The 27,863-nt window shown below is 38.0% G+C and overlaps 1 protein-coding gene across 3 annotated transcripts in view; it reads left to right on the plus strand.

The window, feature by feature from the left end:
- The first annotated feature begins 993 nt into the window (after nucleotides 1–993).
- Nucleotides 994–27,863, plus strand: part of LOC124284035 — a 108,945-nt gene continuing 82,075 nt past the window's right edge. For 2 of the 3 annotated variants that reach the window (XM_046720074.1, XM_046720076.1), the window contains exon 1: nucleotides 16,864–16,935. In XM_046720074.1, the coding sequence (XP_046576030.1) occupies nucleotides 16,896–16,935 (40 nt within the window). In that variant the 5' untranslated portion in view covers nucleotides 16,864–16,895. Of the gene's footprint in view, nucleotides 1,110–16,863; nucleotides 16,936–27,863 lie in introns of those variants that run through there. The other variant, XM_046720075.1, reaches the window with a different exon arrangement.

A 27,863-nucleotide genomic window follows, 5' to 3' on the forward strand; every position in this document is an offset into this window, starting at 1 on the left:
AATTGACTTATTTTCCCCTCGATCGTTTCAAGACAACTTCTAATGATATATTGTTATCATGAATTTGGTGATTAGTAATGTAAGATTGATGTGATGATTAATTGTGGGTATTTTTCCTCACTCGTTTCTAAACAATTTCTAATCGATAATTTAAAAAAATAAATAAACACAAACAAAATAATATCATGTTAATGTAATTATTGTATTTATTCTACAGATACAAATGTTGTCAGAAAACAAGAAAAAGTCCAGAGGAAACGATGTTAGAATTCAATGTATACCGAAACGTCGCTCTGTGCAATAAACGGAAAAGTTGTTATCCATAAAGATGTGTGCATCATTACTGACTCCCCGACTTCTAGAATGTCGATCAAACAGTTAAACATCTATAGAGTAAAACGTCATGGTGTTTACACCACTCATATAGTTTAAAAACAAAATTCAGTATATGCATACAATATAAATTGATCGTTATTATTATAAATAGTGATTGAATAACGTCGAAACTTGAATAACCCTGCCCTTATTTGTCGATTGCAATGATTTCATAATGTGCTTCATAACACATTCGAAACGCACAGCTGATAAGGTCAGGCTGCTCGTGTTTCTTATGTGCGCCGGCCGCAATAACCTACATTGATTATATTGACGGGACAAAATCAGCATGTTAAAGTCAACCCTAGTAAATTAAGTACCTGCGTCATGGCATATGTTGAAATGAATAGGTCCAAGCATAAGTCAAACAATGTAAGACCTTGTTTGGCTTTGCGTGCGATATTCAATAAACACACATAGACGGGTGGCGAAAGGGATGTCAGTCTTTCCCACTAACATCGAGCTGGTTGTAATATTCATATTCAAGGGTTGTTTTGATTTCATGTGAATCGATTGAAACCATTTCCCTTGGAAAAAAAGTCTAAATCACACATGAGAAATATTGTCCCAAGTTGTGGGGGGCTTGGGAACGCTTTCCGTGACGTCATTTTGGCATAGTCACGTGACTTCACGGCGCAATGGCGGTGAGAATATGCATGTTTGAATGATCGCTTGGAGTACGTGATGTTGTGAATTTATTAATTGGATTTACTTTACAACGAAATGATAGCGAGGTGAGTGATGGATTTTCTAATTTGATAAGTTCGTATTTATTTCATGCCAGGACGATTTGTGGATTTTACAAACGCGTCCTGTCTGCTACTCGCGACAGGACGCTGCAATTCCAAAGCGAGCCACTCCACACACGAGTTGTAAGGCTCTATAACTCAGGTGAACGAGCTCTCAATGGGAACGGCTATATGCGGACTGACAACAACGCTACTTACAGAATTTCTTCTCTGTGTCAAAATAACACATTCTATTAGAAATTCTTGTTAAATGTCACTTAATGTTTCAGTTTACCCGTTTGATAAATCCGTAATGAAGTTTGATGTTGTTTATATGATATGTCCAGTACACTTTATAGGTAGAATCTTTACGCTCGCCCCGCCAGTGATTTGTTGGTTCGGGTATTGTGTATCAGAAACACCTGGAGATGTTTTTGTCTCTTAGTTTGGAAACTGCTTTGATGGTTTTTTGCTCAGATTGATAAATCATTTCTTTAGAATAGACATGTATTGTGATAGTGGGTATGTTTGACCAGCGACCATAATCTTGTTATATATGGTCTCTGGTTTGATACGTTAATCGTGTTTGCTGCGTGGTGCCTTTATATGACGTACGTAGTATAACTGTCTAAACATTTTGCTTTTTCGATTACTTTTGCCATCACTCTACATATTACTTTTTGTTTCATCATTACATTCAATTAAATCCAACATTTTTAATGAACTATTTAAATGCTATTTTGTTTTAAAGCATTATGTTAAAAGCAAAATATTCTTTGGAATAGAATAATCATGTTTTGTGATTGAAAACATTTTTCATAATTGTCGCATATATTGCTCAAAAGAAGTTAAGGATACTTTCATATTACTATAGTTGGCAGAATCAGTGATCAGGTGCGCTTTAACCTCTTATGGGTAGTATATGTGTGAGTTTTGATGAGATCCTGAAGAAGTGTTATATTTACGATCATGATAAGGACCTGTTTCTTCATGTTTCGTCTTGTCCCATTAGTCCAGTGTTACATTAGCTAGGTGGGCAAATAAACATGATCAAGGCCCTGTTTAACTACTCACAGTAACAATATCAATGGATTTATAGCCTGGGAATAAGAGCCCTATAACTAAAGACTGACATTTGATTGCTTGGGGACGTAGGAAAGCTGCATTCTCACTACAGTCAAATCACTAAAAGGTATTAACTATGATGGAATATCCCTCCACGATTTGTCTCACCACATACGCCCTGTCAGGTTTAGATCCTCCAAAGTAATACCAGATAGTCATGTGAAGGTACAAACATCCTCAGGCTCTGGCATAGAGGCTGCAAGGAGATTACTGTGTCAAAGTGTGATCACGAGTTTATTTAACCCCCCTTCACAATACCTCTGAAGATGAAAGCCTGCCTCAAGGGTGTTAAATTCCCATGCAAAAGCCATTGTCTTTCATGTCTGTATCCAGTCAGGATAGCAAGGTGTTGTAGTGTTGAGATGTGGCCAAAACATTCTTTGCTGTATCTAAATTTTACCCAAACATTTCCTGTGGAGTGTTGAACTGAAATAGATGTGTTAATTTTGGTTAAATGTGAAGAGAATTTGGGGCTTGAGGCTGTGTTGGATCAGGATATTTTACGTGATTTGTTGAGTCTTGAGTTAATTATTTTTGTGGAAAAGGTCTTTCCAAACTGAATTATTTCTCTTATTTCAAAAGTTAAAACAATGCATGAATATATGAATATGATATGATAGTGGAATTATTCTGTCAGCTTGAATATAGAGGTTTTCATTCTGGATGTTTTGGGATGGTCAATTTGCCTCCAAACTGATTATCTTTGTAGGATGGGCAGGACAAGGTATTGAATGTGTGGTTATTACTGTCACGGAGAGTGGTTAGTGACCCATAAATTTCACTTTGAATTAAATAGGCCAGTATCAGAAGCTATCATATATATATATATATTGGTATTTTTTGCTTTTAATGACATAGATACTACTCAAAAGAATAAAGAACACCTATGATAATATTTGACTATATTTGATGTGTAATTTTGACAGATGAACTATAATCATTGTAAAAAAAACAGGTGTGAGGAGCACACAGTTTGTTCACATGGCTGATGTTAATCTGTTTATAAGTTATATGAAGAAAAACGATGTTTTTGAACGTCTTTGAGTAGAATATATTTAAAGCGTTAAAGTGACTTCTAAGGCAATAATGTCTGACCCTTCATATTTTTACTATATATTATATTCGTTTCATGCTTACCGACCAAAACTTTTAAGAATGGTTTTGTTTGTTCACATTGCCCATTATCTGCAATTGAAACACTCACAGATAAGTTGAAACACCACGGTTTTCAGGTTGAAAGAAAATGTTGATAAAAAACTGGGGTGTATGTTTACTCAACATTTCTAATGTCCATGGATATGTTTGTAGAAAACCTTGTATTTATATGTATCTTTGAAGACAGAGTTCACTTGCAGACTTCAGGTTCGTTTTTATTTCAGTGCAGGTGCTTGTACCTTCATCAAGCAAACATACCAATTATGGATATTACACCAATCTACCTGACATACAAAATGAGAGGAGTCTTGTAACAGTCTTTATTCAAATCCCTGGTTTATTCTGGGATTTATGTGTTGCAGAAATATGCATTCAATCAATGAATATATAGAACATGATAGAATGAATTCAGGAAATATATATATATATATTGCAAAATATTATTCATTCTACCAAAATCTTGACAAGACATCCTAAAATCAAGTACACTATACCCTATTATTACTACAGAGGACTGTCATTTTTTCTGTTTAATTTCGATAATTTTATTATTCAGGTCTCCAAGTCAAATGTAAAGTACACACTATTTACAAGTTCAATAGTCTATGAATGGTAAATGAACCTTTCCATTTTCTTTTGTCACCAATTTTGTTTGCTAAATTAAACAGATGTCACAGGAGGAATTTGAAAAGAAATATTGATATTCTTGCAACAATTTCAGTCATGTTTAATTGCAGTATCATGACTTTGTGTGAAAGACTGACATCATCTTAAAGCACACACAAAACTAACATCGATTAGACAAGGGTTCGCTCATCACCGTGAGACACTACACCTTTTCCCAAGTAACTGTAGTCGTCTCTTTGGAGAAATGCTTGCACATTTCGTGTGACTGATAGCCCACTTTGCCGCACAAAGGCTTCTCAATTTCCATCAATATGGAGCTTGTTTTCGTCATTCACACTGGGCAGAATCAATTTTGGTGTGACATTTCATCATAATTGGCTGGTATTGACTTGGTTAACACTGACGAACAAAACTCACAGCCTTATTTGGATTAGTTTGTTCTTTGTCCGCTTGAGTCAATAAGTCCATTTTCAAGATTGTCTCCGATAGGTTTCAGAAAGGTGTATTTTAATGTAAAAAATATTATATTTGTTTGTTGACGTGATGAGCTTTGAACAAATATTTTTTGTATGTATGGTGTTCTCTGTTTATCATGATCAGGGAACAGTTTTGTCCTGTTTTGAAAATGTTTTAGATTGTCAAAGATACGGATTTTGTGAGATATGACAGCAGAAAATTTTACTAATTTGTTTGAAGTTAACTGAAAACATGCAGCTTATATATAATCATACATAATTAGGGTTTGTCAGGTTGAGATATTTGAATAAGGAAATCATCTGCACAAACTAACATATCCCATTGGAGTTTACTCAGTACTCTTTGTGAATTTTATACTACTCAATATTAGTTAAGGAGATAATAGATTTTTTTATAACTGAAAGTCTGTTATTGTCATTTGAAAAAATAGGTATTCTTTATCTTGTTTCGGCTGGTATAATTTGGATACTTTAAACAGTATTGTTAAGCTGTGATTTACTTTTTTGTTATGTTGTCACTGTCATTATGTAATATGTTGTGATAATACTGCGACCAGCAAAATGAGAAGTTATTAAATTAAATATCATTGCATTATTTTTTTGAGTTTTTATAACTCTAAATAATATATTTACTCCTTATATTTATTATTCATGTTTTATTCATTCTTGTGTATGTTTTCATTCCAATTTGTGTGTTGGGGTGGGATATAAGGTGTAGTGGAGAGTAAAAAATGTGATGAAAGACATGTCATTGATGAAGTTCTGATAAGGAAAAAATCAGAAAAATGAATCTGATCCAAGTAAGTGTTAGAAATTCTCGGTTTAATTAAGAGGGTATACGCTTTGTTTATGTAGCAGCGTCATAGTTTATTTATGACCTGTCCGATCTTCTGCTGATTACGTGTGTGTTGAGACATGCATATTTCATTCCCCAGTATCAGGTAAAATAAATCAATAGGGAACCAAGTTTACAGGTGTGAGCAGTTCATGAACTGTACATTATTAAAATATCTTTGTATCAGGTTTCATCTATTATGCAGTGTGACTTTTAGATAATTGGGTGCAAATTTGTCTGTGAATTGTTAATTAACAGGGGACCATGGTTCACTGGTTAATGGTGGGCTGCTGTGATAGGATGGCAGATTGCAAGCTGCAGGTGTCTGTTTTTGGCTGGATGTTGTGTAGGTAAGCTATTTTGTTAGTTGATGAAGTTTCACTCTGTTCTCTTCCCTTCATTAAAGTAGTCAAAATACATTCACTGTTTCAGCTAGAAAATATCACTATGCATTTGCAAATTTTCTTTTTTCTTTTGGCATTTGATTCATGACGCCGGAGCACTCTGCACAGTTTTATGCAGGTTAGTGTTGTTACATGTCATGGGTCATTTATGACAGTTTGACAATTTTGTTTTGATCAAAGACACAGACATCTTTATGTTAAGTCAGGGTGGTTTGGGGAGTAAAAAAGAGCAGAGCTTCAACCTCCAGTTTCTTTATGATTCTGAAGTGGTGTGGTCTAATATCAAAGGGGGCATTGGGCACAGTTTTATGCAGGTTAGTGTTGTTGTTTGGTTGTTGTTTAACGCCACACTCAGCAATATTCCAACCATATGGTGGTGGTCTCTTAATAATCGAGTGTGGACCAGACAATCCAGTGATCAACAGCACGAGCATCGATCTGCGCAATTGTTATACCATGACATGTGTCAAACAAGTCAGCGAGGCTGACCATCAGATCTGGTTAGTCACCTCTTACGACAAGTATATGAGTTGCTGAAGACCAGACTTGACCCACATCTTCATGGGCACCTTAGTGTTGACATCTGGTAGGAAAGTCCAGAGGTCATTAATGTTAAATGTGAAAAAACCTGGGGGATCTCTAGATAAGAAACTGAAGTGCAACCTTGTTATTACTCCAGTCAATGGGTCGATGTGCTCTTGATTTTCAATCTGAGCTCTGTGGGGAGTATACAGCCGGTTGCCTGTGATTTACTATTAGTTTAACTGTCTTCACTCTTTTCATAACTATATGTTATGACTTGTATAGTATAGGCAGAAGTTGTACCTTGTTGGGAGAAGAGATAAAATGTTGAACATTATCTGTTTGTTCAATACAATATGTTGTTAAATGCATTGTGTTTGTAACAGTCATTCTGTTCAACAATGTCACACTCTTTGGCTTATTCATGGTAAAAATGTTTAGAAACTGTTGATATTCAACATAATAACCCCAATTTCCATTACATTAAAGTGTCTTTCTTCTTCAGTGGGTTCCTGGTATTCGAGAAAAGGTTCATTACTGTAGTTAGAGTGCATTTCTTGTAATCTGTTTAGCTCTTTCCATCATGACAGAGTTATGTCCAACTGAAGCATTTATAGCTCTGTGGTCCATGAAGCAGAAGTAATAAGGTCATTTTAGTGTAAAGAAACGAACAACTTTTCATTCAAAAGCAGACCTCTTGAAATAACAGCTCTGCAATTTGAATGTTTTTGAAGTTACATGTCATGGGTCATTTTATGACAGTTTGACAATTTTGTTTTGATCAAAGACACAGACATCTTTATGTTAAGTCAGGGTGGTTTGGGGAGTAAAATGAGCAGGGCTTCAACCTCCAGTTTCTTTATGATTCTGAAGTGGTGTGGTCTAATATCAAAGGGGGGCATTGGTGTCAGACATCAAATTGAATTGCTTCACACATGAACACTTCATTGCCGAAAGTATTGAGGGCAGAAGTTGTGATGTGATATAGATATTACTAGTAGATGTTGATGGAGAGTGATGGACTGGAGGCCATTGTGATGCCAGGTGATCTGACTACAGCTGACTCATGGCTAGCACAACCTCAGGTGTCAACATTTGTTCCCACAAGTTCTGAAATTATCAACAGAATATTATGACCAAAATATTAGGTGCTTAGTTTTTTTGTTAATATTACAGAAATGTAATGGAAATATGTATCACATGACTAAAGTCACATACAGCCAGCTGATCACTGAAAACTGAACACTGAACACGTTCTGTGTAATACTTATGTCAATGTCACGGCTGTATGCAGTATATCTTGGTAATTTCTCATCAAAATTACCTTTCTGTAGTTATTACCATAAACTGTCAACTGAGCTCTCGTAGTATACAGAGAAATGATGAAACACTTGAACCACTCAACTACCCTACCTTTCTAGTCTGTCATAAATACATCCAAGAAAGCCCATGCAAGTCTAGATTTCCACAGTCTCAGGTTTCTGAAATTATGAAACTCTCAGGGCTCATTTTCATTTTCTTTTGTTTTTTTGTTATTATTAAGAGGGTTTTTTTTGTCAGTAAAATGTGTTTTATTTTAGAGACTAGTTGTTAGTGTACTACCTTTCCATGAATATCTGGGTTAGAAGAATTGGTTTTCATTAACCCACGCTAAGCATGAAAGGCGACAAGTGGGATGGTATGATCAGGCGTTGACTTTATTGATGTTTATCAATGTATTCCAAGTGTGTATATCAATGCTCATCTTGTCAATCACCGGAGTGTCTGGTCCAGACTCAACGTTTTTACAGGTCGCGTCCATACGTCTGGAAAATTTGCTGAGTGCAGCTTTAAACATCAAGGCCAGTTTATTACAAGTCGTCTTCACACAGTATATCATAAAATAGCTTGACAAGGAATCTGTCATGAACACAAATAGATTATTGACTGGTTCAATCAGTGCTGTGACTATGTATAAGATTTATATCACAAGCGCTACCTGTAATCTTGCTTGAAGATAAGATGAGGTAAGACTTCATATCCCAAGGGGAGTTCTGGAAATGCCAGCAGAGGTCGATATGTACTCTGCTGCACTCGAAATGAATGGAAACAGTCAGAATGTAACATGGAATGTCTCAAGATAGTTCAAACGTAGTAAACGCACAATGTCCTCAGCTGTCAGCCTTTACAGTCAGGGCAAAGTGTGTTCAATAACAAATATTATCGGCAGTGAAATCGTTGTGTGGGGTTGTGATAATCTGGAGTACATTATTGGAAGTTAAAGTGACATGTGCCTGCCTAATTTCATTTATATCATTGAGTCCACGCATATTAGACCGGTGGGCTTATTGGAGGGCAAATATCTCTCTGATTGGTCTGTTTCAAAGGAACAATGAACCACCATCTAAGTCAAATTGTCATTGGTCTATTTTTCGGAAAAGAATTGTAAGGCCTTTATAATAGACGCCTCAATGTGGGTCAGCCATTCAATGCTATAAAATCATATCTCTGTGCAGTGTTCTGTTTTTCAAACAGTGGGCTTTTTTGGTTCATTTTGGGTCCCCGAAACGAAATCCTCCCATGTATACCGTCTCATTGTTGATGAAGTCTTCAGAATACTTTTTGTGTCAAGGGGTAATTGTGTTATTTCAAATGACGATGTTGACTTGGACTGCCATTGAATGGTTACATTGGGAAATAGAGGGTGCTTGTCCACGAGGATTGGGATTGTTCATTGTGTCCGTTCATATATAATTCAGTAATTGTGCTTCAATAAATGGTGATGTTTGCAGAAACTAAAATTATATGTGTGTAACAAGACTAATGTCCATATTATATCAGTTTTGCATTAATAGAACACAGTTTCGAGCTGAAGAGAGTTAATGGGAAGTGAACATTGAATATTCTGAAGAGTTTACATATTTTTTTCGTTGAAGAGATTTGAAGACCCTAAAGTATATATGTATATATGTATTTGCAGTTAGTGATTGAGCATGTCTGTGTATCTGAGTTATGACATCTCCACCTGTAAGCATGAGCATGGTCTGTGCTGACTGAAGAGCGACATTCCACAATGTCTATTTGTACATCTTTAGGATGATTGGCTTCTCTGCTGTGGCGGGGCAGGGATGAAGCTGTATGGTATTTAACGCATGTTTACTAAAGCCAAATAAATATCTGCTATAATATATAACATTTCTTATTCAGTTTCGTTTAACTTATGCATGCATATGTGAAATTACAATGGTTTGAACTGATGTATTTCTGACACTGACAACCAAAGTTTGTCGGAATCTCGCTCTTTCTCTTTAATGTCAAAGACACAGGGGGGTGAATGGTTCAAGCTCTCCCACGTCATGCCTAAGATTCTGGTTTGATTCCCCAAATGGGTACATCAGTGATGTCCATTTCTGGTGTTTCCACCATATTATTTCACTCATTCACTCATACTTGCAGTGTAATATATTATCCAGTTGTTGAAAACCATTAGCATAGGCTCAATACATTATGTAGTTTCTTCACTGCTCACATGACCGCCTCCCTGGTATAGTGGTTAGAGCGTCTGCCCAGAGAGCGGAAGGTCACGGGTTCGATCCCCGACCGCGTCATACCAAAAAGACGTTAAAACATGGTACTTGTTGGTCCCTGCCTGGCGCTCGGCAATAATGGGTACAACAAGGACTGGTCGGCTCGGAGCTAGTATAATGTGTCTGAGTGGGGTATTCCTGCTTCACTGCGGCATGGTATCTCAGTGAGCTAGCACTATAAAACCAGCTTAAGTCTGGGCTAGTACAAGCAGCCGCACATATACATACACATGCATGCACGTCGTCATATGAGTGAAATATTCTCAAGCACGACGTAAAACCAAATTTCACCTCACCTCACTGCTCACATGTATTTACACAACAATATATTCAATATATTCAGTGTTACATTGTATGCATATGTACATTGACATACTTCACTAGGCAGGGCATGTGATCAGAGGAAACATATAAGTAATGGAATTTTTTTACATCTATCACACCTTGCTCAGTTGAGAAACACACCTGACTTTGATTTACACCTGATCCAGGTGAATCAGGGCCCATTCATACATTGCTACAAGCCATGGAGCTGCTATGTGAGAAAATACCAGCAAATGTTCACTTCAACAGTAGAGGGTGACAGACCAGTCTTCTGTGATGGTAAAAATCTTAACAGGGAGTCATGCTGTGAATTACGAATTATGACTAAAGTCAAGCAGCAAGTTAAGCATGAATGTCCATCGAGGTCCATTTTAATGAAACAATGTTAATGCTACGATTATCATGATTATTGTATTTGTATTTTTGAGTATGGGATTTAAGACTAAGTGAGTGAGCGAGTTTTACGGCGCTGTTGGCAATATTCCAGCAACATCACGGCGGGGGACACCAGAAATGGGCTTCACACATGGTACCCATGTGGGGAATTGAACCCGGGTCTTCGGCATGACGAGTCAACGCTTTAACCACAAGGCTACCCCACCACCCTCCTAGCACTAAGATCTCTTTGTGTCAGATGACACTGGTCCAGCTGCTGGATTCTGTAACTATAGAGGACATTGATTTCTAGAGTGAGTGAGTGAGTGAATTTGGTTTTATGCTGCTGTCTGTAAATAATCGAGTCTGGACCAGACAATCCAGTGATCAAAAGCATGAACATTGATATACACAATTTGGATACTATGTTCTATACCTTACTTGTGTTTATTGTGTGAAGTTTGTTTATTGAGTACCCTTGCTGTGAACAAATTGGTGTACTCGACTCATCCACTGAAACTAACATGGGACATATATTGTTTCTCATATAAGAACGATTGGGAGTCCTTTAACAGCATAATCATAAGACGAATGATAGTATGAACACACAAAAGCATATAAATGTAATACATTGACAAAACACACATGATAAGGTGCTGGTTTGATAATGAACACAATTTATATATTTGACAGTTGTATGTGGTTCGATCCCCGACCGCGTCATACCAAAAGACGTTAAAATATGGTACTTGTTGGTCCCTGCCTGGACCCCGGCATTAATGGGTACAAGGACTGGTCAGCTCGGAGTGAGTATAATGTGTCTGAGTGGGGTATTCATGCTTCACTGTGGCATGGTATCTCAGTGGGCTAGCACTATAAAACCAGCTTAAGTCTGGGCTAGTACAAGCAGCTGCACATACCCATACACACACATGCACGTCGTCATATGAGCGAAATATTCTCAAGCACGACGTTAAACCCAATTTCCCCTCACCTCACCCTGTTGTATGTAAAGGGGTAAGTTCAATGTAATTGTAATGTCAATGTCCTGTCTTGTCGCACACTAAGCATGTGTCAAGAGAGAATGCTGTGTCAAAACATATAGGAACATTTGAATGTCAAATCCTCCTGATCTGTTATGTGTATGTGTTCACCAACCTTGTTCACACACATATCACCTGAGTCAAACTGTATCAATATTAACCTGCCACACTGGGCTTCCAATCAAGGACAGTCTTTGAAAATTTATCTCTCCTCTGTAGCACATTTCTGGTGTCCTCTGCTGTGATATTGCTGGTGTACCATTGGATTATATGGGTTTGGACATCATGCGTTTTGGGACGGCATTGTTTACTCTCACTATGTTGAGGCCGGTTGTATCACTCAAACGTTGTAAATACACGGGTGGTGTCTTGTGTTTATGATCAGGTTGTCTTTAGTAAGTTAGTGCCATGTTTTGCAATTGTTCATGCAATAATTGAGAAAATGGGATGCTTTTGAGCACCGAAAACACATAACACAAGGGTATTTGAATAACACAAGGATATTTGAAATTTTCTAAAAGCAGCATAAAAGTTTACTCACTCACCTACCCTAAAATTGAAACATACAACTTTATGGATGACAACTGCTTGTTTATTGCATAGAGCGACGTTTTGATGTACATTCTTACCCTTTTATCGCTTTTAGCTTGATAACGCTGTAAGAATCTACATCAAAACGTCGCTTTGTGCAATAAACAAGATGTTGTCATCCATAAATTGTATGTTTCATTTTTGACTCACCAACTTCTAGCATGCCGCTCAAACAATTACCCTAATATTACTATGTGTAATCTTTGACTCTGGGGTTTCAAGGCAGCCAATCAAACCAACAAGAAACACTAAAACCACTTTGATGCTATGAAGCAGGTTCAATTATCTCAAGTGCAATATATATTTAATTACAAATAATATAAAATACATTAAAACATTTTCGTTACAAACACTGTTTAGCACGGGGCCCTGACCAACCATGCTGTCCAAGAGCTGAAACTTTCACCAACTAATTTGATGGGAAGTATGGGAATTACAATCACCTTAGCACTGAGATAACTTTGTGGAACGATACCAGGTCACAAAGATGACCTCTAAGCTATTAGGGAATTAAGTATTTTATACCATTTTTAAATTACCTATTGACATTAGCTCAACAGTTGAGTCATATGATGGCATGTGTTGTTTCTGTTCATGTTTTATACATTCCACGTGTTTGTTAATTAGATAAATGTGTCGGGTTAATCCTTTAAGTGCCAAACCAATATTTATCAACCGTTTAACAGATTTTAACACAAAACTAAAACCTAAGATTAATGGAATTAATTTTCAGTTAAATGAACAAATTAATGGAGCAGAACTGTTTGGAATGTTATCAGCATGTGAAACGGTTGAGTTGTCTGTCGCTGTCAATTAGTCAACTACAATTGCCTCTGTTGTCACACGCTGTCAGTGGCTGTCATTACGGGACATCCTATAGCAAGGTAGTGGGGTGTGACACTCAACACATTGCTGATTGCACCGATGCACTTGGAACTTTCATTCTCTCCGTCACTGACAAAGAAAGCTTGTCCTTCCAAGAAACATCTCATGTGAAGAAAGTGCTCTCTTAAGTATGGAGCAGAGCTTCACTGCTTCATGTCCTTAAAGTTGTGCGAAGCGTTATTTTGTGTGTTAAGGGTGCCATGGCATGGAAGAGAATCATAATGATGACATCAAAACGATGGTCCTGAGTTTAACGTCGTCTGATGTTTAAAAATATTGTGGAAATTACCAGTGGTCCTATCCACATTATGCATTTTTATTGTGAAATGCTTTCTGTAAAACCATCTCATATATGTCATCCTTTGGAACTTTTTCTTTGTTATTTTCTCTTTGTTCTTTTATGAAATCATCCTTGATATTTATGCAATATGGACACATAATCAGTGTTCTTTAAAGAAGTAATCCAAAAGAGAAACATGGACTCTGAATTATTGTGCTCAAGTTGGATATTTTTCTGAAACAACTCACTTGTAAAGCTGGTGTGCAGTTGGGTGCATATAAATATTTTCAATAGTGTTCAGGTCGAAAGATCTCATTCATCACACCCACTGTACCATTTGTCACTGTGTTTAATAATGTTCTCACATTTGCAAAGCAAATTCCTTTTAGTTACAGAGAGAATTATTTCCATTGTCTGAGAAAGAAATACATGAAATAACAGATGTGAAATACTTTTTGATATGACATTAACTGCGAGGAACATAATGACACATCTAAACTCGTTTCGGATCGTTGAAGTGATTGAGTGCATTTTGTTGGTTTAAATCTTTTTCATTTAACTGTAATTGCACCCTTCAGTTGTTGAAAGTAAAATAGCCCAGTGCTTGTTTTGCAACGGAACCTTTCTCCTCTGCACACGAGGAACGTGAACTAGATGTTGTCATACAATAAGTACGAAATGTAAAAGATGATTTGTGTCCAACGGGTGCTGTCAGTTTTATAAAGATGAAAGTGAAAGTTATGTTAGCAGTTTTGAAGACATTTATTAGACTAGCGTTACACATTTGTTGAAGCCAGCTTTATGAAGGGATACCAAAGGGTTTAAAGGTACTGAAATTGATGTACATAGGATTCTTTTGTTCAGCGGTTACAAGGTTGGTGGGGTACAAAGATTCTTACAGTGAAAGTTTTGACAGCTGAAACTGTTTCATTTCTTCTAGGGGAGGGGGGGGGGGGAGAGAGGAGGTAGCCTAGGCCTAGTGGTTATAGTGTTGGTTTGTCACATCGAAGACCCGGGTTCGATTCCCCACATTGGTACAATGTGTGAAGTCTATTTCTGGTGTCCTCCATGTGATATTGCTGAATATTGCTAAAAGCGGCGTAAATCCAAACTTACTCTTCAACGAGGGGTTACAGTTGTCTGCGGCACTGCAGTTTGAGGTGCGGCATTGCATATCCTGCACACGAAAGCAACCTACAACCATGGGCGGAAACCCTGACCATCCCTATTGTGATTCTAGGGTTGTCAGCAATATACCTAGACTTTTGGGTTCCACCAAAGTAGGAGATACCTGAGACCTGCATCACATTGGGCTTTCTATGAAACTCACTCACTCACTCACTGAGACTCACTCACTCACACTCACTCACTCACTCATTCACTCACTCACTCACTCACCAATCACTCACTCACTCACTCACTCACTCACTCCTTGTCTAGCACAAGGTCCAGTTGTGCTGATGGGGAAAGAGCCCATAGCTAGACACTGTTTCAGTTCTTGTATGAACAGAATTCATGATAACAAATTGCACTGTCCAGAGTCTTGAAAATCACATGGCCCTTGACTTACATGCTTGGCTTGGTCAGTTCAGTGGCTGTTGATAGAGTTTAGTAAGGGCTGTTCACGACATCCAGGACAGATGTAAAGAACCAAAAGTGGATTAGTGTCATTGGAATGGATTAGTTTGTACAAAGAAAAGAAATAGACCCATGAAAAAACATATAGTGGAGAGAAAAGAGGAACAATGAATGGATTTGTTTGTATTTCAATTAGTGGTGGTCCGATTAATTGAAATAATCGAAGATTGGTCGCAGTGACTAAACGACCAAGCAATCGATCATGTTTTCTCATAATCGAACACAAACAATTCTGGAACACTTGTTTTCATTAACAATATTTTTCACAAGGTTGGTTTTGTCTGTTACATTTCATAAGCACTACAAGCTCGTTTCAAGTCATGATTGAATTTATCTTAAAGACTCCAAGAAATTTATGTTCCTAACATACTAGTCATCCTTTAAAGATGTGAAATTTTGCCCAAAAAACCCCAAAGAACTACGTTTTTCCTTATTTTTATGTACATTAACAAATTTCATTAATGACGCTAACCAATTTTTTTGGATGATTGATCGGTTGTAATGAACCAATCATCAATTATGAGATTTTAACCAATTCCCAACACTAATTTCAATGCCACACTAAGCAATGGTTCATCTGAATGACAGCTCCGTGTAACTCATGGAGTCTGGCCACAACAAACCGTTCAATGCTACTGAGCATAGTCCAATATGGAGTAGTGGTTAATGTAAAACAACTAGATGAAGGACAGACACAATGTTAGTGATTTAGTTAAAACAGTGCATTCTCTTGTTAGCAGAGTTTCTTATGGCAATTATGAAAAGGATTTTGTAGGTTTCAATGAAGCCAGATTATATATGGTTCTGAAAGCTTTGAATTCCTCACCTAAAGTGTTTTCAACTTTAGACTTGAAGCAGATGGAAAGTAAAAGCCATTGTGCGCCCCACTAGAATATTGACTTTGTAATCGTAAAATCATTTATGCAACTTAATTACATTTAAGCTCAGTATCCTGTGGGGCTTGCAGCCCAGAATCAATGGATATAGTTGTTCAAGGTCTGCATTTATTCATGGTTAATTTCAAATTTGATTCATTCAACCATTCAGGACAATTCAGAATCATTTAGGTGTGATGACCTCTGCTTTTAGCTTTAGAGATTGCGGAGCAAACATATTATGCCAGTGCTCACTAAATTTATACAAACTCAGTTGTAGAGCAGCCCTTTGTTATTCTTGTGTGGGAATTTTCATAAATCTCTGACTACTGGTTGCATGTGAATCATTTTGTATACTTAATGGCTCTTTACCATGTTTATTCTGCTGTGAATAGATGTCATATTTGATTATGTCATGGTTTCATTGTTGCTACATAGATGACATGAGAAAGGTGGGCATTCAGGCAGTTACAAGTTACTGAGATCATTCTACAGTGTAGTAAGGGCAGCCCTTGGGCCATAGTGGCACAGTGGTCAAAGCAGTGGTCTAAGATTTGGTGGTCATGTGTTCCAATCTGAAACATGGTCCGACTTCAGTCCTTGGTCTGCAACTGTGTGAATTAAAACCTAAAAACCAAACTTAACAGACAATGTTTAGAAATGTGTTCAGTTGTATATTCATCAGCTATTCTGTTTGAAGAACAGGACAGCAAATTAACTACAATGTACATGAAGAAATTTCACTATTTGCAGGGCACCAAAAACCATTAAGCTCAGAAATATTCAAAATTCAATTTTACCGGCAATAAATGTAAGAAAATGTAAATGTTGAGGCCCATGTTTCTCATCAAATTGCACCTTTAATATTCATGTAATATACACACATACAGTGTATATGTATATGTGTATATGATTTTTATCTCAAGAGCTACAAGAACTTATGTCTGTGTGTTCATTTCCTTTGTTTTACACCATGGTGAAAGGTGAGGCAACGAGCCAAACAAAATTCCCATTCCCTTTTCGGATTCAGGCACACTGTTTAAGGTCGTACAATGACCTGTGAAAACAAACATGGTTTCCAAACACATGTACGGTACTGCCGTTTTTCTAGGTAAGCATACAGAAGCAGGACAAAATACCTGAATAGGTGTGTGAGCCCGAAGATAGGACCGAACTTCGTATCTATGTGCCGGCAACTGCAAGTATGATATCTTCACGCGTATCTGTATTTATTTTCTGATTCAAAAGATGTCTCGTCAGGACATGTCAACATCGCTGTGGCATGTACTGTTTGGGAAGCAACCAATGGAAGAATTTTAGGGGATTTTGAGGCTCATACATGCTTGTCAAATACGCCAAGTGGCAAATGCTAACAAACACGCCACGTGTATGTTTTTACTGTGTGATTTTGACTCGTTACCCGCGACCTGAAACTTGACCCCGGGACTGGCTTTGTTAATGACAGCGAACATGCAGTTCTTTGGTGGATGTGGTTTGTTTTTTGGGAGACTGCAAACACTGAAGTTTTGTGCATATTAGCTTATGGTGATTAATTTTACAAAAGTAGCACAAATTTAGTCCTTTTTATGACACCTCACCTTTAAGGAAACTTGTTTTCTGAGAAATAGGTTAATTGATTCACATGTGTTTTGTAATTGTGTTGATAATTTATTGTAGTATTTACGTGAATTAATATCCCTTACAATAGTCAGTACCTACCACTGCTAAATAAAAATGTACATTTCGTAATTTTCAATTTAAAGTGCGATTGTGATTTTGACCAGATTTTGATTCTCTTACTGAAATGATTTGGTTCAGTTTGTACATACAGATATTACTGAGGATGGATGACAATATATTAATGAGCAACTTCTTTATTAAAGTTTCACTTACTGTAATAAACAAGTTGTTCATCCATATATTGTTATCTATCCTTACTGCTCCATCCTCTAAATGCCTATCAAAGAAGCAGTGTTGGGAATCGGAAACCAAATCCACTATCGATTGCGGAGGACTTGTGGTGAACCATTATCGATTATAATCGAAATATATACATTTTTAATGTAATCACCAATTTTAAGAGGTTTTCCCCAGTTTTTTTCTAATTAATGTTTTTTTTATAACTAATACTGTCATGCAATGAAATGCACAGACACTGGAATTGTAATTAAACAATAAAAGTGGTTAAAATTTTACAATATTCGTGAATATTCATCAAATTAAATGCTTAGTATACTTAATTCAAGGGTGTTATACAAAAACAACAAAATTCCTATTAATCAAAAATATATTTTTTACAATCGATAATCATTTTTTTATCCTTCTTTCAATTGATTTTCGATTTTTTTTTATCATCGGAACAACTCTACAAAGAAGTTATCGTATATTACTGGTGGAATGCTGTCATTGACAGAATATCATGCGGGCTCGCTATCAATGTGATTTTTTCAAATCAGTTTTATACATTGATTATATGCCATTGCTTTTGTTGGTAGTCACTCATTGTGAATGTTTAAGAGGCATAAAATACTAAAATCTCATTCACTCACATGAGTACATTTACAATCAAACTTGTATTACCTTGATAATTATTCCTTGATGTCTGTCTGTACATTGAACGACTGCCAAGTTCCGGGCGAATGTGTACATGTTTAACACACTTTACACAAGAACGCCCCTCTTTTGGCTGGTGTTTGTTTAGGACTGAGATCTGAGCATAGCCTCTTTAGTACAAATAATCCTCTCTGTACATATCTCAGGGTGGGTTGGAGGTGTAAACATAATGTCCTCGTTTCCTTTTTATAATGTACGCAGATTCTTTATTGAATTAATTATCAACAAGGTGACCATTGACTGATCTTGTCCACTTAAGGTTAATTCAGTTAAACTTCAACTGTTCAAGCAAACCTCAGCTAGCACGACTATGTTTCTCAAAATATGGTTATATGTAAGGTTTAATGAAAAGAAATCTATGAGGAACCCTTTAGTATTAAGGATCTCTTGTAGCACTAAATTTCACAGATGAAAAGAAGATGAATGTAGGCTGGATGGAAGTTGAGAATGGTGATAGTTTCCTTTTTAAGATTATTCTCTTGGGTCTGTAGGAGAGACTGAACAGGTCTGTAGGAGATACTGAATGGGTCTGTAGGAGAGACTGAACGGGTCTGTAGGAGAGACTGAACAGATCTGTAGGAAAGACTGAATGGGTCTGTAGGAAAGACTGAACGGGTCTGTAGGAGAGACTGAACAGATCTGTAGGAAAGACTGAACGGATCTGTAGGAGAGACTGAACGGGTCTGTAGGAGAGACTGGACAGGTCTGTAGGACAGACTGAACAGATCTGTAGGAAAGACTGAACGGGTCTGTAGGAAAGACTGAACGGGTCTGTAGGAGAGACTGAACAGATCTGTAGGAAAGACTGAACGGATCTGTAGGAGAGACTGAACAGGTCTGTAGGAGAGACTGAACGGGTCTGTAGGAAAGACTGAACGGGTCCGTAGGACAGACTGAACGGGTCCGTAGGAGAGACTGAACGGGTCCGTAGGAGAGACTGAACAGGTCTGTAGGAGAGCTGGTCTGTAGGAGAGACTGAATGGGTCCGTAGGAGAGACTGAGTGGGTCTGTAGGAGAGACTGAACAGGTCTGTAGGAGAGACTGAACAGGTCTGTAGGAGAGACTGAATGGGTCCGTAGGAGAGACTGAATGGGTCTTTAGGAGAGCTTGAACAGGTCTGTAGGAGAGACTGAACATTGGCTGACATCATATTAAAAGCAGTATTTGGAAATGTTTGTGATTTATCGTCCTTCAGCATGACGGAGACTGGTCATTGGAACATGTGATCCTCAATTTCTGAGCAATATGCTTGTCAAATAAGTGACTAACTGAATTAGACTGTCTCACTCACTGACTTGGTGAATGCATGTGATCGTACCCCAGTTGTATAGAATGATGCTCAGGATATTAATCACAGGATTGTCAGGTTGAATTCTCCATATGGTTACACTGTGTGAAGCTCATTTCTGCTGGCACCTGCTTTGATATGGCGTTTAATAACTAAAGTGTAAAGCTGTGGTTACTCACTTTTTACCTAATCATAATGGGTTGTTATGAACACTCCTAACAAAGCATGTTGCTCCCTACTATTTCTTTAGAATTGATCATCCACTTCAGTATTATACACCCACAAAGACCTGGGTTAGAATTGATCTTCAGTAACCCATGCTTGACGTAAGAGGCGACTAACGGGATCGGGTGGTCAGGCTCGCTAACTTGGTTTGACACATGTCATCGTATCCGAATTGCTCATGCTGTTGATCACTGGATTGTCTGGTCAATACTCGAATATTTACACACCGCCATCATATAGCTAGAATATTGCTGAGTGGTATAACACTAAACTCACTGACCGTATTACACTGTGTATGTTCTAGTTTCATTTTATGTTTCCAGTAATTAAGTTTAGTAAATTCAGATGAGAACTCAGTTAATATTAACAGATCATTAACATCAGTTTTTCTTAGCTGTATTGATTATTCTAAAAATACTGTTCGAGTTCCAAATATGTCTTTTGTTTGTTTAGCGCTGCTGCCAACAATACTCTAGCTATAGGATCCAATATTTCTCTTCACAATCTGTATGACATTGCAATGCCCTGCATCGTATATTGGTCACAGGTTTTAGTGATAGCTCAGTGAATAAACAGATTAATCAATACCTTTAGGCTTACTCAGTACACGTTCGTACAAGTCTGAAGCTCATTTATAACAATTTATACATCTTATATAGCCATTTATACAAGAGGTGCTAGGATAGTCAGAATATCCAAACAGTGCCTGGGGCGTTTTCATTGTGAAAGCAACTCCCGACATATTTGTCACAAGTCCTACTGTTTTATTGTCTATACTGACTTATTGTTGCTGTCACTACAATGTGGAATATGGCGTTGCCAGCATGTGTGTCGATAACGTGGTGTACCTTGCTTACTATCAATTATTACTGGGTCATTAAACAGACTTGATGCGACAGATTTCTGATGTCTTCATTGTCACTGTCAACAGGAATCGCTTGTCATGTATTGAAAAAGACCACGTTTGTTCCTTCCTAGTTTTCAACAATTGGGGTTGTTTAACAACTGATTGAAATATGAGAATCTGACCATCCTTGTTTGGTTATTCAATGCCTTTTGGCTCACATGTAAATAATATTCATAACTCTTTTTCAGAGCTTCATTTTTGTTGAGTGGCTATGAATGGTGAAATTGAAAGTGGCGCTTGTCAATTTCACGTCTACTAAAATATGCGAGAGTTTTAAAGCCCACAGACAGCGGCATGAAAGAAATATAGGAAAAAGTTATAGGGAGGCAATCCCACAAAAGAGTTTTTTAAGAGGATGTATTTTCATCACAACGCAGTTATAATCTTTAGAACTGCATCGTCAAGCAGTAAAAGAGGCTTTATGCTTTACACAAATTATAGAGAGTCCGGGAAAGAGGAAGTTTGGTGGTACGATTAGGTGACTGCTTCATGGCAATACCGGTGAAGATCCGGGTTAGATGTGATCTTCAGTAACCCATGCTTGTCGTAAGAGGCGATTAACAGGAATGGGTGGACAGGCTCGCTGACTTGGTTGACACATGTCATCGTATCCCAATTGTGTAGATTGATGTTCATGCTGTTGATCCCTGGATTGTCTGGTCCAGACTCGATTATTTAGAGACCGCCGCCATATAGCTGGAATATTGCTGAGTGCGACGTAAAACTAAACTCACTCACTCATAGCAATAGACGTTATAGGGTGTTACTTGTTGTTGACCTGCCTGGTGTTCAGGATGAAGGGGCTGAAACAATGACTGGCCACTTTGGAGTGAGTACAACATCTCAAGCTGGGTATCCAAGTTAAATTGCAGCTTCGTATGTCAGTGGACTAAACTTTGTACTAATACATGCAGCCACTTTGAAGCCAGAAGGTGAGGACATATGCCATACGTCATGTTGCAAATATGTGCTCTTTGTGAACATACACGAGACATGGTACATTGAGTCATACAGCCCATATTGTTATTTGTGTAGATCCCATTCTCATGTCATGTGAATACATATTGGGGGTTTGTAAAGAGACATATTGAAAGTTTACATTGTTGCCATGATGTTTTTTTTAACATGTGTACAAATACAGCTCTTTTCTGGTATCTCTCTGCGGGTCATGGACAAGTTATTTCACAGTAGGTGAGGGCACGATACAAGAGAGCATGTGTTGACTCTGTCCTCAGATGTTCCGGAGTAATTCTGTTTGGTTCTGTAAACTGTCATCTGTCTCAAATGTGATCAGTGTTTCTTGGTTATTCAACATCATACCATATCAGATCTTTTCTGATATGGACGGTGGGGTAGCCTAGTGGTCAAAGCGTCCGCTCATTCGGCGAAAACACAGGTTCAATTCCCCATATGGGTTCAATGTGTGAAGTCCATTTCTGGTGTTCCCTTGTGCCCATGTGGGGAATCGAACCCGGGTCTTTGGCGTGACGAGCGAACGCCTTAACCACTAGGTTATTCCACCGCCCCGTATATCAGTTTGAAATGGTCTTTCACTTGTCAAGAAGTTTTGAACAATGGTCAGGAGTTTTTTAACATAAAAATAATATCTGAAAAGACAGATTTTTTTGGAGGACAAAACAAGCATGTCCAGTGAATGATTTGACAGACAAATATTTCTCAGTATTTTCAGGAACACATATATATATTATTATTTTGTAAAAAAAAATATTTATATTTTTTTAAAAAGCCCAGAGTGGTACCAGAATATCAAAAGGTACTGCATAAAACCACACCTTCCAGTGTATCTTAGTGCTATTTTAAATCTGTGCTAAGGTCTCTATATGTGATCTGGAGTAGTCTATTCATGGAGGTAAGTTTGTGTGAGTCTTCCATTGTGACCGAATTTCATGTTTATCAAATCCAGATTGAATCTGTTCAACCCACCTTAATGTTGTATATTGAACCTTATAATATAGCAATGCATTGAGCAATGAACCACTCTTGGGAGTATAAATGCACACACTGTAATTCAATGAAACTTGTCAACCCCCTCTTGTGCATGATCTGATTCACCCATTGATGCATGTAAGAAATGACAGCATAGGAATTTACATTGATACACTGATCAGGACCACTCCCTCAAAAAACATGTGGGAGGTTGAGATGAGACGAAGCTGTTGTCCATGCAGTGAATCAGTCAGTCCGTGGTGTATAGATTTACATTCACATATCTCACTTAGGCTTGTTGGGACATATGTGTCTGTGTGATATAGGGCAATAGTCAATACCAGTGTTTGTGTTGTATTGACTAGCGTAGGACATCTCCATGACATGACTGGGCACCTGTTGATATGTGTTGTCCTGGACTCGCTTTTCTCTGTCATATTGGGCAATAATCAATAAGGTTACCTCCATTTGTGTTGTACAAACTATGGCGACATGGGAACCTGTTGATATGCTAGTATATTATCATATGATCTCTCTTACCTGTGTGATACAAGGCTATATTCAATACCACTGTTGTATTGTATTGATAGAGACATCACTATGGAATACTGTCACTATATACTGGTAGATTGTTATTTACTTACTCTTGTTTGTGTACTGGGTGCACTGGAGGCCCTGGTAATAGTGTTACCTGAGGCTCTTCAGTTTGCTATGCAGAGTTGTGTACCTTAGGTGTACCAGAATCCAATTATCATGGATTCAAGTTCCTGTTTGATTTGTTATGTTTCAAGTTTTATCAGAGCTGTGGGTTACGCCAAAGTGGTAAATGTGTGAGTGAGTGAGTGAGTGAGAAAATGTAAAATGTGAGAAAATTTCATCCAAGGTCAGATTATGAGGGACAGACATGCACATACCAATCACATTTGCAATCAGCTGTGGAGTCAGAGTGTCCAATATCTCCATCATCAGCAGACAACAGCAGTTTTCCAAACTATTCAGTTTGGGTCAAATATTAAATAGTAATCCAGTAGTTATCACAGTGCTTGAATTGTCTGATAATAGTGGATGATTGTAATCCCTGGTGAGAATACGAGTCTTTACTGCATATTAATAAAGGATTATTCTATCTCACTCCAGAAACCCATTGTTTTCATCACAGAATCATTGTTATCAGTACTTTTATAACCATGCATCATTCATATGATTTTCTTTATGGTAATCAATACGTGTCTGGTCAGTGAGGTGATGGATGCTATTGACTGTTAAATATTCATACAAATATGGTTATTGTGGCAAAGGTTAGCAATGAAAGGTGTTTGTTGTATGAAAATCATTGCTAATCAATATCTGTTAGTAATAGGCCATTCTTGTCGAACTATATGAGTTTGGGTAAAATATTCAAAATGGCTGCAGGGTGGCCTCAAAACTGCCAAGTTTTTAAAACAAGATATGCTCATGAATACAAAGTTATTTCTTTAAAGATGCCTGTAAATATCAGCTTTGACGCTAATCGAAACATTTACTAATGCCACGTGTCATCTAAGAAGGGATAAATATTTGCCCGTGTTTCAGAAGTGTATGTAACAGAATATTTCAACACAGCCTCATTGATAAACGTGAACCCAGAACACCATGACTATCAATGACACGCTCGAATTAGTTCCCTCAGGCTCATGCAGTTGTACGAACCTATTCACCTTATCAATGATAGATCACACAAACTTTTAGAAACTGTTCCCATACATGCCCGACAATTTATTCAGCATGTTTAGGAAGCTCAATGCAGCCCATCAATGCAGGTAGGGAGGCTTGTGTACAAGCGTGCACCTATTCAGAATGTGCTCATCACCGATCAGTATCCGTGTTTATGAACATCAACACCTGGCTCCCCGGTAAAAGATCAAAGGAACCCTACCACAATGATAGATGTAGGTGATTTATTTATTTGTTTGACTGGATGCAGTACACAATAAAGGTTGTGTCCCAGCCACATCTTTGTGTAGAAGAGCTGGATGCCCCTGTTTGAAAGGTGTTGCCTGCTTGGGATCAGCAGGGTTAAATCCCATATAGTCACTCCTTTTAAAGTATTGCTGTTGTTGGCTTATAAATATCTGAAAGTAGCATAAAACTAAGTTTTTTACATAAAAAGGGATCACCTTGTTCGAGTATGTAACCTTGTACAACTCATTGCGCACAATTGCCTCCCTTTGCTGTGTCATGGTCTGCTAGTAATAACTTCAAATCCCCAGTGCATTGCTTTTGATTTCATGTGTTTATGATGTGCTGTCTCTTATAACCTTATTTTGTTTTTCTAAGAAAACTGTACACAATCTGAGGCTTTGTAATTTTATCATTGAACATTCCAACAATGGTGTTAGATAAATTGCAAACTCAAAATCGCAGTTTCCTATTACAAACAAAGCTTCAAGTGCCACTCCGTGTTCACAGGTGTAACTGTGGAAAGGTCACAGAGTGAAATTCTTATCCCCCATGTAACTAAATCCGTCACCTAATGATCTGCTCAAGACTTCTATGAGGAGATATACAAACTTGCATACCTCACCAGTGCTCTCACTAAATATTCAGTGTCGTAGACTCACTACCCCTTCAGCCTACACCCACTCACCCCTTTTCCTCCCTGTGACCCACCCTAAAAACTCCCTGCATCTTCCACTAATTACTGATATAGTGTTTCCCTGACCCACCCCCTCAATCTCTGCGTTGCTATTGTTTTACCCGTTCTTACAACTGGAGATCATTCCAGGTGACTTGTCTTCACAAGTCACTGACTCATGTTTCAAGATTCCAGATAGGATCTGTTCTGTCAGAGCTTGATGTGTCCCATTTTATGCTTCTTTAACTTCAAGTACAAAGCTGGCTGAGATTTTATGCAAATTGAATTTTAAGTCCTTGCTCATTTCCTTTGAGGCAAGGATATTAAGAGTGGGAATTGTCTGTTTGCTGGTCCTCTTAGGCAACGCTTCTGGTCAAGGTTAGAATGGCGTGATTCTTCATCCACACAGATTTATTCTCCTAGAATGATTGTTAGGAATCTTCTTTTCTACGTAGTACTGATGTGTTATACCTAAGTCATGATATGATATGCTTCATAGCCCTCTTTCACTGTGTCCTACATATCATGGTATAGTGCTTTGTGAAGAAACGAAACGGTTTTAAGTTTCTATCTTAGGCTGACAACAGGACGAGGGCTGATGTGTCTGGAAAATTATTACTTTCTACCGTTAGTTTAGGAAGACATTTGGTATTGGAGAAGCCTTTTGGTCATGCTGAAATGTTGATTTGCCACATGGGTTCAATATGTGAAGGATATTTGTCATGTCCCATGCTGTGATATTGCTGAAAGTGCAGTAAAACCAACAACTCACTTACTCACTCACTCACTCTCTCTTTCTCTCTCTCTCTCTTTCAGATTAATGACTAGAATTAACCTAATTCATATTGTGTAGGATGTAATTAACTGAAAGAATATGCAAGTGAATGAATGTTGTTTTACCACACAGCCAACAGCAATCCAGACCATTTAGGGCTCTCTTGTCATTATTTAATCTATGAAATCAGTGATTGATGATCCTTGCCATGGTACATGTGGTCATTTTACTGTATGAATGAGAATTTTCTCAGTAAATCAACCACTCAATTGTAAATTTGAAATATGTACTGACTGACTGACTGAGTTTGGTTTTACGCCGCTTTTAGCAATATTCCAGCAATATCACGGCGGGGGACACCAGACTTGGGCTTCACTCATTGTACCCATGTGGGGATTCGAACGCGGGTCTTTGGCATGACGAGCCAATGCTTTAACCACTAGACTACCCCACCGCCCCTTGAAATATGTAAAATACCCTGCATGACTGCAGACTGCAATGTAAGATCTGCAGGTTCACCCACTGAAGCGTTTAAGGAGCGTCTTGCCCAATAACTGAACACTATCCTGAAGCAGACCTTCAGACCCTGAGGAATACAATGGAATGAATGAATTGGAAGTTTTTTCAGCTTCCTCTGGTGAACGTTTTATGTGGAGACTACCGCTCAACATGCCCAAGAGTGATGAGTCTTTTATGACACAGAACCACTGTGCTAGTTTAAAGGCAATGGATCTTCACTGTTGAAATAGGACCCATTCTTTGGATTTGATTAAAGGGTGATGAAAAAGCTGTGTTGATGATATGAAGGTTTAAACCAGGGAACTATTGGAAAGGCTTCTAAATGTGACTAGAATAGAATACTAGTCTTGTTCTGAGAGGGGTGGTGGGGTAGGTTAGTGGTTAAAGTGTTCACTCATCACGCCAAAGAACCAGGTTCGACTCCCCACATGGGTACAATGTGTGAAGCCCACACTATTGTTCTTTAACTATCTGGGGGGTAGCCTAGTGGTTAAAGCGTTCACTCGTCACGCCGAAAACCTGGGTTCGATCCCCACATGGGTGCAAATGGTGCAGCCAATTTCTGGTGTCCCCTGCCATGATATTGCTGGAATATTGCTAAAAGAAGCATAAAACTAAACTTGTTCTGAAGGTGAGTGAGTGTGTTTGGTTTTAGTCTGCTTTTGACAATATTCCAGTAAAAACACCTGAAACAAGCTGTGCATATTGTACCATAGGGAATCGAACCTGGTCCTGCAGTTGGATGAATGAATACTTTAATTACTAGACTATCCCACCACCGGCGTTCTTCGACAGGTATACCCCTACCTGCGTGCACTCGAGGCAGGCACGTTCCAGGTTGATTGTTGGATAAACTGACTAAGGATTAAATGGTTATAATCTCACTGAGTCATCAATCGTTTTAGGATTATTTACAACTTTGAATCAGTGCTCATACTGTCGGCCACAAGGTTGCTTGGCCTCGATTTAGTTTTTTACCTTTTGCCTTGACGAATATGTTCCCATGTGTAACAGGTGAATAATTGATTTGCCTTTGCCTGTCTTTGTGACAGATGCCAGTGATGGGGAAGCTAGTCTGTCTCACAGTCCCTGAACCACATTATTTTCCCTACTGCCAAGCCCTCTCTGCAGTGCTAAAGCCCTAAATAAAG

The sequence above is a fragment of the Haliotis rubra genome, unplaced genomic scaffold (assembly GCF_003918875.1).
Source record: "Haliotis rubra isolate DU_JTF1 unplaced genomic scaffold, ASM391887v1 Scf328, whole genome shotgun sequence".
Classification (NCBI taxonomy): Eukaryota; Metazoa; Mollusca; class Gastropoda; order Lepetellida; family Haliotidae; genus Haliotis; species Haliotis rubra.